The sequence below is a fragment of the Plasmodium reichenowi genome, chromosome 14 (assembly GCF_001601855.1).
Source record: "Plasmodium reichenowi strain SY57 chromosome 14, whole genome shotgun sequence".
Lineage (NCBI taxonomy): Eukaryota > Apicomplexa > Aconoidasida > Haemosporida > Plasmodiidae > Plasmodium > Plasmodium reichenowi.
In genome coordinates this window covers 1,643,502-1,658,594 of record NC_033659.1, presented here as the reverse complement: position 1 = coordinate 1,658,594, position 15,093 = coordinate 1,643,502, and the positions used below count along the sequence as shown (strand labels likewise).

The 15,093-nt window shown below is 19.8% G+C and overlaps 3 protein-coding genes across 3 annotated transcripts; 1 reads left to right on the top strand and 2 right to left on the bottom strand.

The window, feature by feature from the left end:
- Positions 1–710: 710 nt before the first annotated feature.
- Positions 711–2,787, top strand: PRSY57_1440800 (hypothetical protein; the record flags this gene model as incomplete). Its single annotated transcript, XM_012910005.2, has 4 exons — positions 711–804; positions 1,142–2,298; positions 2,455–2,588; positions 2,715–2,787. 4 exons carry the CDS (start codon positions 711–713, stop codon positions 2,785–2,787), a joined length of 1,458 nt encoding a protein of 485 aa, XP_012765459.2.
- Positions 2,788–3,434: 647 nt separating this feature from the next.
- Positions 3,435–4,955, bottom strand: PRSY57_1440700 (FACT complex subunit SSRP1, putative; the record flags this gene model as incomplete). The annotated part of the gene is made up of 1 exon (XM_012910004.1): positions 3,435–4,955. The coding sequence occupies one exon, from the start codon at positions 4,953–4,955 to the stop codon at positions 3,435–3,437; it is 1,521 nt and encodes a 506-aa protein (XP_012765458.1).
- A 1,827-nt stretch (positions 4,956–6,782) lies between these two features.
- Positions 6,783–14,497, bottom strand: PRSY57_1440600 (serine/threonine protein kinase, putative; the record flags this gene model as incomplete). The annotated part of the gene is made up of 5 exons (XM_012910003.2): positions 6,783–13,139; positions 13,512–13,720; positions 13,825–14,067; positions 14,194–14,254; positions 14,378–14,497. The coding sequence occupies 5 exons, from the start codon at positions 14,495–14,497 to the stop codon at positions 6,783–6,785; spliced, it is 6,990 nt and encodes a 2,329-aa protein (XP_012765457.2).
- Positions 14,498–15,093: the final 596 nt, after the last annotated feature.

Sequence of the window (15,093 nt, the reverse complement as noted above, 5' to 3'; positions counted from 1 at the left end):
AGTCACCTTAATTATTATTTTTTTTTCAAAGACTCACAAAATTCAAATTTGCATAATTGCACATATAATAAATAAACTATAGCATTTTAAATAAATATTTAAACGTACCATATATATATATATTTTTTATATAATGTATTTTGTTTTCTTTATGAAAATAAATGACAAGATAAAAGCATATACATACATGCTCTGATACACAATATACTTCTTTATATAAAAAAGGAACATACATTTTAGTACAAAAAAAAAAAAAAAAAAAAAATTATAAAAAATTACAAAGTAAAAAAATATGTATACATATATATAATACATATACATGTATATATAGTGTTTTAGTATAATTTTATTTTTATATATTTTTTATTTTTTTTTTTTAAATAAACATATATGTAAAAATAAATAAATATATATATATAAATTATTGAATGTGAATAGAGAAACACTTCAAGTCTTGTTATAATATAAAATTCCCCTATCCTTTTTCAAAATGTAATTATATTAAAACATCTTAAAAATGATATAATAATAAAAAAAAAAAAAAAAAAAAAAGAAGAAAAGAACCATTATTTCATTTTTATTCGAAATATGAAAGGAACATGAAAAAAAAAAATATATTATATATATATATATATATATATATATATATATATATATATATATATATATATGTAATATATATACATATATAATGAAACACTAAAAAAAAAATGGACATAACTGAATTTGATATTCCTTTATTTTCTCCTAATATAACTGAGATAAATTTCAGCATCTTCGATTTATGGTTGAGAGGATACAATGGTAAGAAAAAATATTTTTATTTATAACATATTAATTAATGTAATATATAATAAGTAAAATAATACTTGTGTAATTTATAAACATCCAAATAAAAAATTTATATATGTATATATATATATATATATATTATTACATTATAACAATAAAAGTGCAATCGGATATATATTAACAAAATAGGAAACATGTCGCTATATAAAATGCATAAATATGAAATTTTATTTTATTGTGTTTATTTTATACCATATAATATTTTATTATTTATTTTTTATTTATTGTATATATATATATATATATATATATATATATATATATATATATATATTTCCCTTTTGTATAGAAGAAGAAGTGTTATATGTTCTACAAAATTCCTTTTATTTCGATTTAAAGAAAAGCAAAAAGGGTGAAAAGAATAAGAATGAAGAAGAGTTTCATATTAAAGAAATAACAAATGAAGAAAAAAAAGGTAGGAAAGAAAAAATGCCCATAGGAAGAGCTAAAGATAATGTTTTCTATGTAAAAAATAGAATATTAAATATTTTCAATACTGATAATAATGATAATAATTATAATTCAAGAAATATATTTTTTCAACATTTTTTATGTTTATATATAAAGCAACAATTTTATATTTTTAATATATTGTCTTATCATTTAATGAATTTAGATTTACGATTTTCCAACTTTTATGTCCCAATTAGTAAACATAAAGCATTAAAGTTAATAAGAATTTATTATGATATTGATTTTAATTTAGAAAAGGAAATTATAAAATATAAAAATATTAATAATATAAATAAATATACAAGTGAACTAGTAAAAGTCACCAGTATTCATAAAATTTCAGTCAAAAGACAAATAGAAAATATTAAAAATATGTGGAAATATATAATAAATATATATGAAGACAGAAATATAAATATAGGAAAATTACAAAAAAAAAGAAGAATAACTCTAAAGAAAATTGTCAAATATATTAAAACACGTTTTAGGTTTTCTTCATGTTTTTCAAAAAGAGAAAGTTTTATCGATAATGATGATGGAAATTGTCGTAACGGATCATTTTTATTTAAAAAAAAAAAAAAAAAAAGAAAGGGAAAAGGGAAAAAAAAAGGAAAAATAGAAGATAGATATGTTCAATATAATGTAATAAAAACATTAGAAAATTTAATAGGCATATATTTAGCAAAAAGATATTTTCGTTTATATTGGATTATAGTATATCATATAGAAATTCCTAAAAAAATTAATATTGCTTACCCTTATTTTAATAATATTATTCTCCTATTATTAGAAAAATTGGAAATTAACGATTTTATTTTATCTAAAGAATATATAAATATAAGTAAAAATATACACGCGACTTATAAAAATAGCAAAAATATGGATACCTTGAAAAGTAAAGCATGCGTAATAGCTGATATTAATAATACACTAAAAAGCAAAGTACTAATTCGGCTCAAATGTATTTTAAACTTACTGTGCTGTTTTAGAAATGTAAGACATGCAACATGATATAAATAAATAAATAAATATATATATATATATATATGTTATATTTTTATCATATAACTACCACTATACAAGTTTTTATAATATTTATATTATTTCTTTTATTTAATTATTTCATTTTTTACTTTTATTTTTTTTCAGTCATATGAATTAACCAAGTTTATTTCAATATTCTTTGAATTACAAAAAAATGAACCACTGACTAACGAGAAGACCTTCATAAAACAGAATATTGGGAATAATAATTTTGTTAATAGGATTATGTGTTTCATAAAGTAATATTATATTTTTCAAATTATGCATTTATATGTATATAGTCTTGTAAATAAATAAATATATATATATATATATATATATATATATATATATATATATATATGTACATATTATTTTCTATGTAGGGAAGCTGAAAATTATTCCAAGATAAAGAAGGAAGAATATGAAAAGATACACGAAAAAAATGTCAACGTATAAATATATTAACACACACATAAGGTTATAATATGTAAGTATATATTTCTTTTATGAAAAGAACACATAACATTATAAATTTTAAATCCATCACTATTCTTTTTAATTACATGTATATATAATATACATAAATTTTTTAATTTATTTTTTTAATTTGTTTTTTTTTTTTTTTTTTTTTTTTTTTCTGTTATTATTGTTTACTTTTATTTTTGTCAACATGATTAATCTTCATAATTTACCCCTTTAATTTTAATTTGAGAACCAAATGCATAGTTATATATTTTACCTGAATGTTCATAATGTTTTGGTATATATATATATATATATATATATATATATACATATATGTAATTGAATAAAGTTTAATTGTTGATAGTTATAAATTGAACATGTTATATAAAATATTCAAGTTGAATATAATATAGTATAATATAATAATACTGTACATGGTCAAATATAAAAAAAAAAGAAAAAGAAATATATCCTTTTTCTTATATATAAAATATAAAATCTTTTAAATCATTGAAATTTTTTTTTAGTGTAGAGAAAGACTTGTTTTTTATATTCACAAATGTAATATTAATATATATATATATATATATATATATATATATATTTCTTGAATTATGCCATAATATTTAATTTTAAAACTATTTATCATCATCTTCTTCCTCTTCTTCTTCTTCTTCCTCCTCATCATCATCGTCATCATCGCCATCATCATCTTCGTCTTCCTCCTCAGCAACATAATCCTCTTCATCGTCGTCATCATCTGCAACATATTCTTCTTCATCGGATTCATCCAATTCATTATGGAAATCTTGTTTTTTCTCCAAATCATTGGCATCATCTTGTATATTAATATTTTTGCTTTTCAAAAAGGTAAGTAATGGATTATACTCACTTTTATCAATATTAGTATATTCATAGCTCATTCCTCTTTTGTGCTTAATAATAAGAGAAAAGAAACGGTGTTGATTAATATTTCCTGTTCTCTGGAAACTAAGTGTTACAATATCATCAAAAGAAATAAGAATAACCGGTTTCACAATAAATAGGAAATATTTATTTAATGGATAAAGTTGACCACTTGCAGCTCTATAACTGCAAGTGATACCATGCTGGTTTTTAGAAGTTCGATAATCTCCTGGAACAATAACATTTTTATTAACTAAAGCAGTAAAAAGTTTGGTTACAACATCATGAGCTTTTCCTGAAATAGTTTTTTCAAGTTTATATTTTCTCATAACTTCGTCACTAGCACTTATATCTAATTCCATATCATCATCATTATTTAATTGTATTAAAATAAAAGGATATTCAGTTTGTCCTTGTTTCATTTTATTACTTAAACTGAATATTAAAACATATTGATTAGAATTACTTTTGGGTACTAAAATCATTTTATTAATATTAGTATATTGGATATTAAAATCATAAGATTTTCCATGTAATTTAAATGTGCTGGAATACATTTCAATATCATATCTACCTCTTGGTACTAATAGAGGTATATTAGATAGAGAAGCAATACTTTCACTTTTGGTATCTCCTATATTTACTTTTTCTAATAAATCATTTTTTAAATTCTGGAAGTTTTGATTTTCATCATTTTCATGTGGATAATAAAAACGTATTTCAGCTAAGAAATCCTCATTACCTTTATTATTATTTTCTTCATTTTTAAATTCCATAGCAATATCTGTTTTAATTTGTACATTTAACTGATTAATATTATTGGTAGGTAAATTAAAAGCATATTTATTATCTATATCAAAACATAAATTAGAATTTTCTAATTTAAATTCTCCCCAGTTCCATCCTTTCGTTGCTATCTTTCTATTATTTAATCTTATATTAAAATATTTTTGGAAATGTTGCGTAATTTCATTCACATTTCTATCTGGAAATCCATCAAAATATATTATGATATTCTCTTTTGATTCACCTAATTTTAAATGTAATCTATTATTATTATAGCTAGTTTTAATCCAACAACCTTCATCAATATCACTACACTTATACTGATATACATTATTTGTCTTTTTATTTTTCCAACCCAAAAATTCATTCGACATCCTAAAAGACCCAAAGTCACTTCCACCAAAACCTCGAATATTACCTACTGACAAAACGGGACTACTACCGCTGGATGTGTTATTATCTCCCATTTTTTTTTTTTAAATTATATAAGAATAGAGGAAATTAAATAAATATTGATATATAAATATATATATATATATATATATATATATATATATGGAGATTATTTTATCTCTTTAAAAAATAAATAAATAAATTAACGTAAGAGAATTAAAATTATTTCAATATTTTAAGGTGTATATTTATTTAAATACAGCTTCTATTTAAAAAAAATACATAAAAAAAAAAAAAAAAAAAAAAAATGGTGTGCAAAAATATGGACTAATATTGTATAACTTTTAAAAACTCGAAATATTCCTATTAGAGGTAAAATTGATATTCAAAAATATATATTCACATAAAATATTAATAAATAAATAAATAAATATATATATATATATATATATATATATATATATAAATATGTAAGTATATATATAAGTGTAATGTTAAATAAAATCTATTTTAAATATAATGTATAAATAAAATATAAACTTAAAAAATATATTATTACACAATTGACATAAATTATATTGAGTTATTTAAAATTTTCATATATAAAATATATTCATAAGGACTTTTAAAAAAAAAAAAAAAAGAAGCTAAGGGGTATTTAAAACACATCAGAAGGATATATAATGTATTTAATTTAAATTATTCATTTCATTATGTTCTTAATAGATTATTAATTAAAATTATTTAAAAATGTTTTTATTAATATTCATGGTATTCTTAATTTTTATATTCTCATAATATTATTTTTTAATCTTTCTTTACTTATTTCTTTATATTTTTATTTCTTTATAACTTTATTTCTTCTTTCTTTTTTTTTTTTTTGCCTCTTTGCACTAATTCAAAATGAAATTAAAAAAAAAAAAAAATAATAATAATAAATAAAATAAAATAAAATAACATAAAAAAAATAAAATAAAACAAAATAGATATTATTATCTTAAATGTAGTTGACAAAACAATTTATTTGTTTATATTATATTATTATATATTATTATATATATGTTGAAGCCCCCCTAGTGAAATAATAAAAAAATAAAGTAAAACAAAAAATAAAAAAAAAATGAAAAAAAAGAAAAGAAAGGAATATATAAGTTTTAGCACAAAAATGTATAACCCATTTTTAATATATAATAAAAAATTCGAAACATAGATTAATATATATATATATATATAAAAAAAAAACAAGCCTTATTAAAATAATATGCATAAAATATATATATATATATATATATATGTATACATTTATAAAATATATATATTTATAACCTGTTTATGCGGAATAACATTAACGGTATATACAAAATTTAAATATAATATATTATATATATGATCAAAATTTATACAATGATGTATATATGAAAATGGAACAATAAGAATTATTACGCCATTATATATTTTAATATATTATATAAAATACTTTTATATATGAGTAATAAATTATATTTTAATTTTATTATATTTATGTTATATATAAAAGTTGGATTCCATGCTTTTCTGAATTTTCTTTTTTTTTTATAAGTCTTAAAAAATATATGTATATATTTATTTTAAATATATTTAACTATGTGAAATAAGGATGTACAATTTTGATTTTCCCAACATTTTAATATAATATATATATATATATATATTTATATAAACATATCATTATAATTGGTCAGTAGTATGATTTAGAATTATGAATGAATATATTTATATTATTTTCAAAAAAAATCTTAATTTTTTATTTCTTTGTGATACTTATACTTGTCATTATATATATATATATTTTTATATTTATATTTAAATATGTACGTGTGCATGTATGAATATATCCATATTATGTTTAAAAAAAAGAAGGCTCATTTATATTTAGTACCTAATTGGTCCTTATTAAAATTACGAGTGAAAATATTTAACCACTTTAATTTGGGTTGAAATACATTTGATTGTTCATTTATTATTTTTTTATGGAAATGATTATCCTGATCGTTATTTTGTTTAACATTTGTTGATTTAATATTTGTGTGTGAAATATGTGAAATCGAATTATTACTTAAATTTGGATATTCAGAAATATTTTTTTCATTATGATTTATTTTAAAATTTTTTTCATTTTTATTTTTACTTGTTGTATCTTCCTTTTTATTATTAAATAAATTGATATCACTATGGATAGGTATGTCTTTTGATAAAGTGTTTTTTCTTAAAAATGTATAATGACTTTTTGATAAAGAATATAACATATAATCACGTAGATGATTATCCCAATTATTTGATGATATAAGATCATAATGAAATATCTCCTTTTCATTCATAATATTTTTTTGTGGACAATAATGTTTTTCGGTAACTGAATATGTATCTAATGTATCCTTTATATTAATTAAATTATTATCATATGTATTTATATTATTATATATATGATTATTATTATTTTGTGTATTATGCGATATATTTAATTTATTGAAGTTAATTTTTTTCATATTGCTTTTATTCATATTATCGTATGTTTTATTCTTTACTACACAATCCATATTTATGTCTTCCATAGTTACTTTTTTTTTCATTTCATTATATGATATTATATTTGAGTTATCAAACTCATTTTTATCATTTTTACCATTTTTATCATTTTTACCATTTTTATCATTTTTACCATTTTTACCATTTTTATCATTTTTACCATTTTTACCATTTTTACCATTTTTATCATTTTTATAACTTTTGTTGTTTTTCTTGGTGATTAGGCTTTCTTCATTTCTTAATATGAAATCGGATACAACATTATGGACTTTATTATTTTTGACTTTATCACTAAATTGTTGGTTTGGTTCACATTTCTTATGTTTTAGATTATACATATTATTAACATATTTTTTGGTTGGTATTTTACACTTTTTATTATTTGAAATACCAATTTTATCATATATTATATTATTATTAATAATTTGTTTCTTTGTTTTTTTATTCAATTCTTCATTTGTATGTATAAGAGGGAATTCATGACATAAAGATACATTTCTTGCTATAATATTTTTGAATTCTTTATTTGATAAATTATTTAATATATTATCTCTTATTAAAAATATATCACTACTATGACATTTTTTAGCTATACTAGGTATACTATCTATTTTGTTGTTTCCATTTTTATTTATATTATTTAAATCAGAATTATTTAGGTTTATATTATATATGTTTATTTTATTTTTATGTTCTATCACATAATTGTTCATATGATCTACTAATAATATATCCTTCTCTCTCCTATCTTTATTATGATCATCATAATAATAATTAACATGATTTTTTATATTTCTTTTAAAATGTAACATACTAAATGATCTTTTAAGAGAAACGGAATTATTTAGATACAACACATCATTTTCGTTCTTTTTAATTTTGTTAATATAATCCATGTGTTGATTCTTTTTATATTCCTTACCAATAAATATATTACTTCCATTTGACAATATACATTTTTTATTATTTAATATTTTTTTTCTCTCTCTTTCTTTTTTGTTCTTTATTTCTTTATCACTCAAATTTGTAATGTCTAAGCAAGAGGCTTCTTCATCAATATAAAAAGTATTATTATTAGAACTACATTTTTTTATATCATCATATATATTGATGTGTTCATTTCTCGTTATATTGCTAATTTTATATTTTATCCTTTTGTCTGAGTATGGTTCTTTCAAATCAGCTTTATTAATGTCAACCTTATTAGTATATGTAGACGTTTTGTTTTGTATATCGAACGAATATTCACTATAGGAATAATTTCTCATTAAATGATTATAGGGGTATTTGCAATTTTTGTTATATTCAAGTTTATTTGAAGAAAAATGTTCAAGATTAGTTTGAGTAAACAAATTATTATATAATACACAATTATTAGATAAATCGTGGTATATTTTTTTATCCTGATTAAAAATATTTGTGACTGAATTATTTTTTATATCTTGGAATGTATCACATATACTATTTTTATAATCGGAAATACAATCATTAAAATTCCTAACATTAATTATATCATTTTTTTTTTCATTTTTTCCATACAAAGAACTATATTTTTTAATATGATCTTTATTAAAATAATTAGACGTTTCTATTTTTATATATTCATTTATATAATCCTTATCCATTAGCTTCATATAATTATTCACTTGTCTTGTATTCAACATTTTTTGATCTTCTAATATAAACATTTTATGTTTTGTAAAATTGGCTTCTTTCTTATGTTCATTTTTTTGTTCTTTTTTTTTTTTATTCTTATAGTTACCTTTTTCATTTATATCATACTTTTTAATATTTAATCCTGATATTTGTTCATATTTGTTATGATCAATATTTTCAGAAGTATTGTAATCATGATAATAATTAACATCTTCATCATTATCTATATAATCATCTATATAATTGTCTTCATTGTTATCTATATAATTATGTTCATCATTATCTCCATCTTTATCTTTTTTATTATGTTCATCATTATCTCCATCTTTATCTTTTTTATTATGTTCATCATTATCTCCATCTTTATCTTTTTTATTATGTTCATTATTATCTCCATCTTTATCTTTTTTATTATGTTCATTATTATCTCCATCTTTATCTTTTTCATTATGTTCTTTATTATTCCCATCTTTATCTTTATTATTTTGTTCTTTATTATGCCCATCTTTATTTGCTTCAATTTTATGATCGTTATATGAAAAATCAGATTTTACATCATTACATTCATCTGGTGTATCTAAATTTATAATACATATTTTTTCTTTTCTTTTTATTTCATATATACTATTACTATTTCTATTTTGAAAAATATTACCATACATTTTTGTATTGTCCTTACTATTAATATTTGACATCATTATTTTGTTATCAATAAAAGGTTGTTCATTAAGTGTATTGAAAACATAATTTGAATTTATAATATCTTCTTTTATATTACCATTTATGTTATATTTTATGTGATCCATATTTATATCTTCCTTGGTCTCTTCATTTTTCTCTTGAACAACAGTACTATATATTTTATCCATTCCATAAAAATTCATATTTTTAATAATTTTCTCCGTATTTTCATTTTTGTCTACATTTAATGAACATACTGAAGGTTTTACATACACATAATTTATATCATCTGTCCAATAAACACATTCCCTCTTAATATCACCATCAACGTATTTGTATGAATAATTATTATCCGTACTTATATTTGTATTATTATTATCATTATTATTATTATTATTATTATTTGGATATTCTTTTATAACATGCATATGTATATTCTTATTCTCTTTATTTTTATCCTCATTAATGTTACAACACTTTTCATTATTATTTGACAATTGTGAAATTTTTTTTTTATATAATTGAGTATGATCAACCTTATTAAAATTATTCATTTCATGCATACTAACAAAATCATTAAGATTTTTTTCTCTATCGTTTATTTCAATATCACTATTTGTATGTTTGCTATTATTACAGTTTTCACTATGTTCATTCATTTTACTTAGCTCATAAATATGATCACATTTTGCATTATTTACATCTTTCTTGATAAGAATATAGGCTTCCTTTGTTTTATTTATATTATCATTATATGTATCTCTTACAGTTATATGTTTAGTGCTTGATATATTATTGCTATCTAAATTATTAGGAGAAATAAATTTTAACTCACCAACATTTATATTATTATTCTCCTGTTCATCCACCACAGAATTATTATATGTACATTTACTTTGTTCATCATTTATATCTAAAACGTCATCATTATTATTTACAGAAAATTCTTGTGATAGAGACTCTTTTTTATGTACACTATCTTTTTTGATAGTATCATTAGGTAATTCATTAGTTGAACAATACCATATGGTAGATTTTCCAATATTCATTTTGTTAACATGGCTTTCATTATCCTTTATATAGGATAATGATAATATTTTGTTATCATATGAGGAGTTATTTACATATTGAGAAAGGCCTCCATTATATATACTATCATGTTTTATATAACTTATGCGTGCATTATTTATATTATAAGAAGAAGGGGTAGTTCCTGTTTCATACACACTTGAATTATATGAAATAAGATCACTATTATTAGTCCCACATTTTTTTTTTTTTTTATATACATATTTATTATATTCCTTTTTTTGATCGTCATCATCATAATAATAATAATAATAGTAATTATAATATGGTGTATTTTTATATTTGTGTTTATTAATAGATAATTTATTATTTATATATAAATGTCTATTTGTATCATTTGAAATAATATGATTATTTAATGCAATAATATTATTAAATTTATCTGCTCTAATATTGTATTTAGTTTTATTCAATGTGTTGTTATTTATATAATCCTTAATTTTATATGTACTACTATTTTTATCCTTATTAATAAAGTTATATTTCTTTACATTCTTTATTGCTTTATCTTTTATATAATCATCATTTATATGCATATCATTATTTTTTAAATAATATGGTTTTTCTACATACTTGTTTTCTAATCGGGATATTTCTTTATTTGAACTCTTATTAATAAAATTCACATGTTCATTCATATTATTATCATTTTTTTGATACATGTACATTTCATATAATTTATGATCATTACTAGAACATATAGAATGTAGTTTATTCATATGTACTAATACTTCATCCTTTTTATTTTGATTATATTTACTTTGCATACAACCTTTATTATTATATTCATAATGCTCTACATTAAATTTATTATAGGATACTATATTATTATCTCCCTTGCCCATTTTATTTGGAATATTATCTGATGATATATTATTATCATTATCATTATTATTATTATTATTATTATTAATCATTATATTTTTTTTTGCAATAATATTATTATTACTGTTTTTATTCCCTACAACCAAATTGGCTATCTTATTATTTATATTGATCTCCTTTGTATTTTTGCTACTTAAATAATGTCCTACCTTTTTATTTATCACATTGAGATCTCCCACAACTTGATCTTCTTTTTTCTTTAATAATGTTTCCAAATTGTAATCATTTTTATGTTCACCTAGAGTATTATTATATTTGTTATCACCCTTAAGGTAATATTTCATATGATTATATAATACTTCCTTCAAATTATTACTATTAACATTATTATTATGGACACCATATAAACTGTTAGTAATGTTATCCAATTTATAGGTATTTTCCGCTATATTATTTTTGTCTCTTAAATTATTCACTTTTAAAATAGAACTTATATTATTACTCATATTATTATACATATTATTTATTATATTACTATGCATAATATTATTCACATTATTATTCACATTATTATTCATATAACTATTCACATTACTATTCACATTACTATTCACATTATTATTCACATTATTATTCACATTATTATTCATATTAGTAGTGTTACTATTCGAAATAGTTGTGCTGTTACAATTACTATATAAAGAGTTAGTACTACTATTATGATCATTTTTTATTAATGCCAACCTTTTATAAATATTATAATCCATAATATTCTTATTTGAATATATTGGATATCCAACCGTTGAGGATATGGGAAAATTTATTTTTTTATTTATGTTAGACATCTCTAATCTATTTTTAGCTGTTCCAGCTAGCCACTCATGTTTCATAACTTCATCAAGCGATAACCTATTTTGGGGATTAATATTTAACATAGCTAATAATAAACTTCGTACACTTGTAGAAAATTTATTAACACGGTTTTTAGGAAATACGATTTTCTTTTTTATAATTTCATTATATGCTTCTTTTACATCTTTATCTTCACTATCATATGGAAGTAAACCAAATAACATAGCATATAATATTATACCTAAGCTCCATATATCAGCTTTTTCACTATTATATCCATTGTTATTATTACAATTTAATACTTCAGGTGCTGCATAACTTAACGTCCCTACAATATCATGATGTAGTTTATTTTTCTCATTTATACAGCATGCACCAAAATCACCAATCTTTAAATCATACTCTATACATGAAGGTAATTTACCAACCCTAATCAATGTCTTCTCTTTTTGTGATATTTGTATTTTACATAAAAATATATTTTCAGGCTTTAAATCTCTATGTGCAATATTATTTTTGTGCATATATTTCAACCCTACCACGATTTTACGAAAAAAATATTGAGCACTTACTTCGTCCAAATAGAGTTTCTAAGAAACATAAGAAGATCACCAAAAAAGGAAAAAGAAACGAGTAGTGAGAAAAAAAAAATATATATATATATATATATATATATAAGAATCTAAAATATATTTATATTAAAATATATGAATATATATATATATATATATATATATATAAGAATCTAAAATATATTTATATTAAAATATATGAATATATATATATATATATATATATATATATATATATATTAATACTTAATGAATATAGAAAAAAATAATATGACCATAATTTTTCATTCTCATACAAAAAAAAATATATATATAGCCTCTTATGTAATAACACACAAAAATATATATATATATAAATATATATATATATTTATATTTATTTATTATTACATTTCTAACGTATGATATTAAATCCCCGGCATCGCAATATTCCATAATCTGAATAATTTTATCTTTAGTCTCTAAAATGTTCAATGTTTTAACAACATTCGGGTGATTCATCATGCATGATATTTTTATTTCATCTTTTAATTTTTCAAATAAACCAATATCACCTTGTACTGTGGATTTATCTATGGCCTTCGCAGCAACGAATGTATCTAAATAAGTGAAACAAAAAAAAAAACAAAAACAAAAAAATTTTTTATAAATAAGATACATATTTATATATACATTTTTTTTGTTTATATACTAATTAAATTACCAGTTGATTTGTCTAAGGCTACATGAACTTGACCCACAGAACCTGTATTTATTTTTTCTAAAATGATATAATTCTTAATGTGATAATATTCTAATCTATCACATAATTTTTTTTTTGAATAAGTTGTTTGAATTTTTTTTCCATTCGACAAAAATACATGAAATAATTCTTGTCCTTTCCTTAGCCCACTTGACATTACACTATCAATATGATCACCCCATTGTAAGCTCTGAGCTTTTTTAACTTCAAAATGGAAGAGAAAATGCATTTCATAAAATATTTATTATATATAAATAAATAAATATAAATATATATAAATATATATATATATATATATTTTTCTTGAATTTTTTTATTTTATATGTATACTTGCAATGAAGTCTATGATACTTCTAACTTGGGGGCTCGTAGATAGATAAAGTTTTAAAAACTAAAACAAGGGGGGAAATAAATAAATAAATATACATGTACATTTACATATATATATATATATATATGTTTAATAATAAGACGTTCATTTATTTCGTCATTTCCTTTTGTTTTCTCATTTAACCTGCCATATCAGAAATACATTTTCCGTTAGTTGTAAATCAAAACATGTTACGGACTCGACGTTTGGGAGCTGGCGAAGTTCATTGTCCCACTCAACTTTCCAGGTATCCGTTGTAGTCATTATATACAAAAATGTAAATATAAATAAAATTATGGTACTACCATATATCAACAAAATATACAAAAAAAACAAAAAAACAAAAAAAAAACAAAATAATCAAAAAAAAATTTTGTCACACAAAAATTTTTATTACTAAAAAGAAGGAATAATCAAAATTATACATTTAACCAAGAAAAAAAAAAAAAAATATATATTACATTTTCAATTAAACATATTTTGTAAAAGACAAGATCGTAAAAAAAAATTTAATAAAATAAATAATAATGTCAACATTTCAGACAAATTAAATTAAAACAAACAGACAAAAACATTTAGTACTTATACTACCTAAATTAACAACTCATCAAGAACAACTTAATATTAAACGCTGAAAATATTCACAATTTCATAATTTCGTTCATTATACAAAAAAAAGAAAAAAAAAAAAATTATTTATGTATTTTTTATAAATGTATCTGCTACACCCAAAGGAACAAACAAAAAGAAAAATATATAAGTATATAATAATGTGTGAAATATAAATTTGTATTATCTTATTCTCTTTTTAAAGAGTTATAAAAAAAATATATATATATATATCCATATACATGTATTAT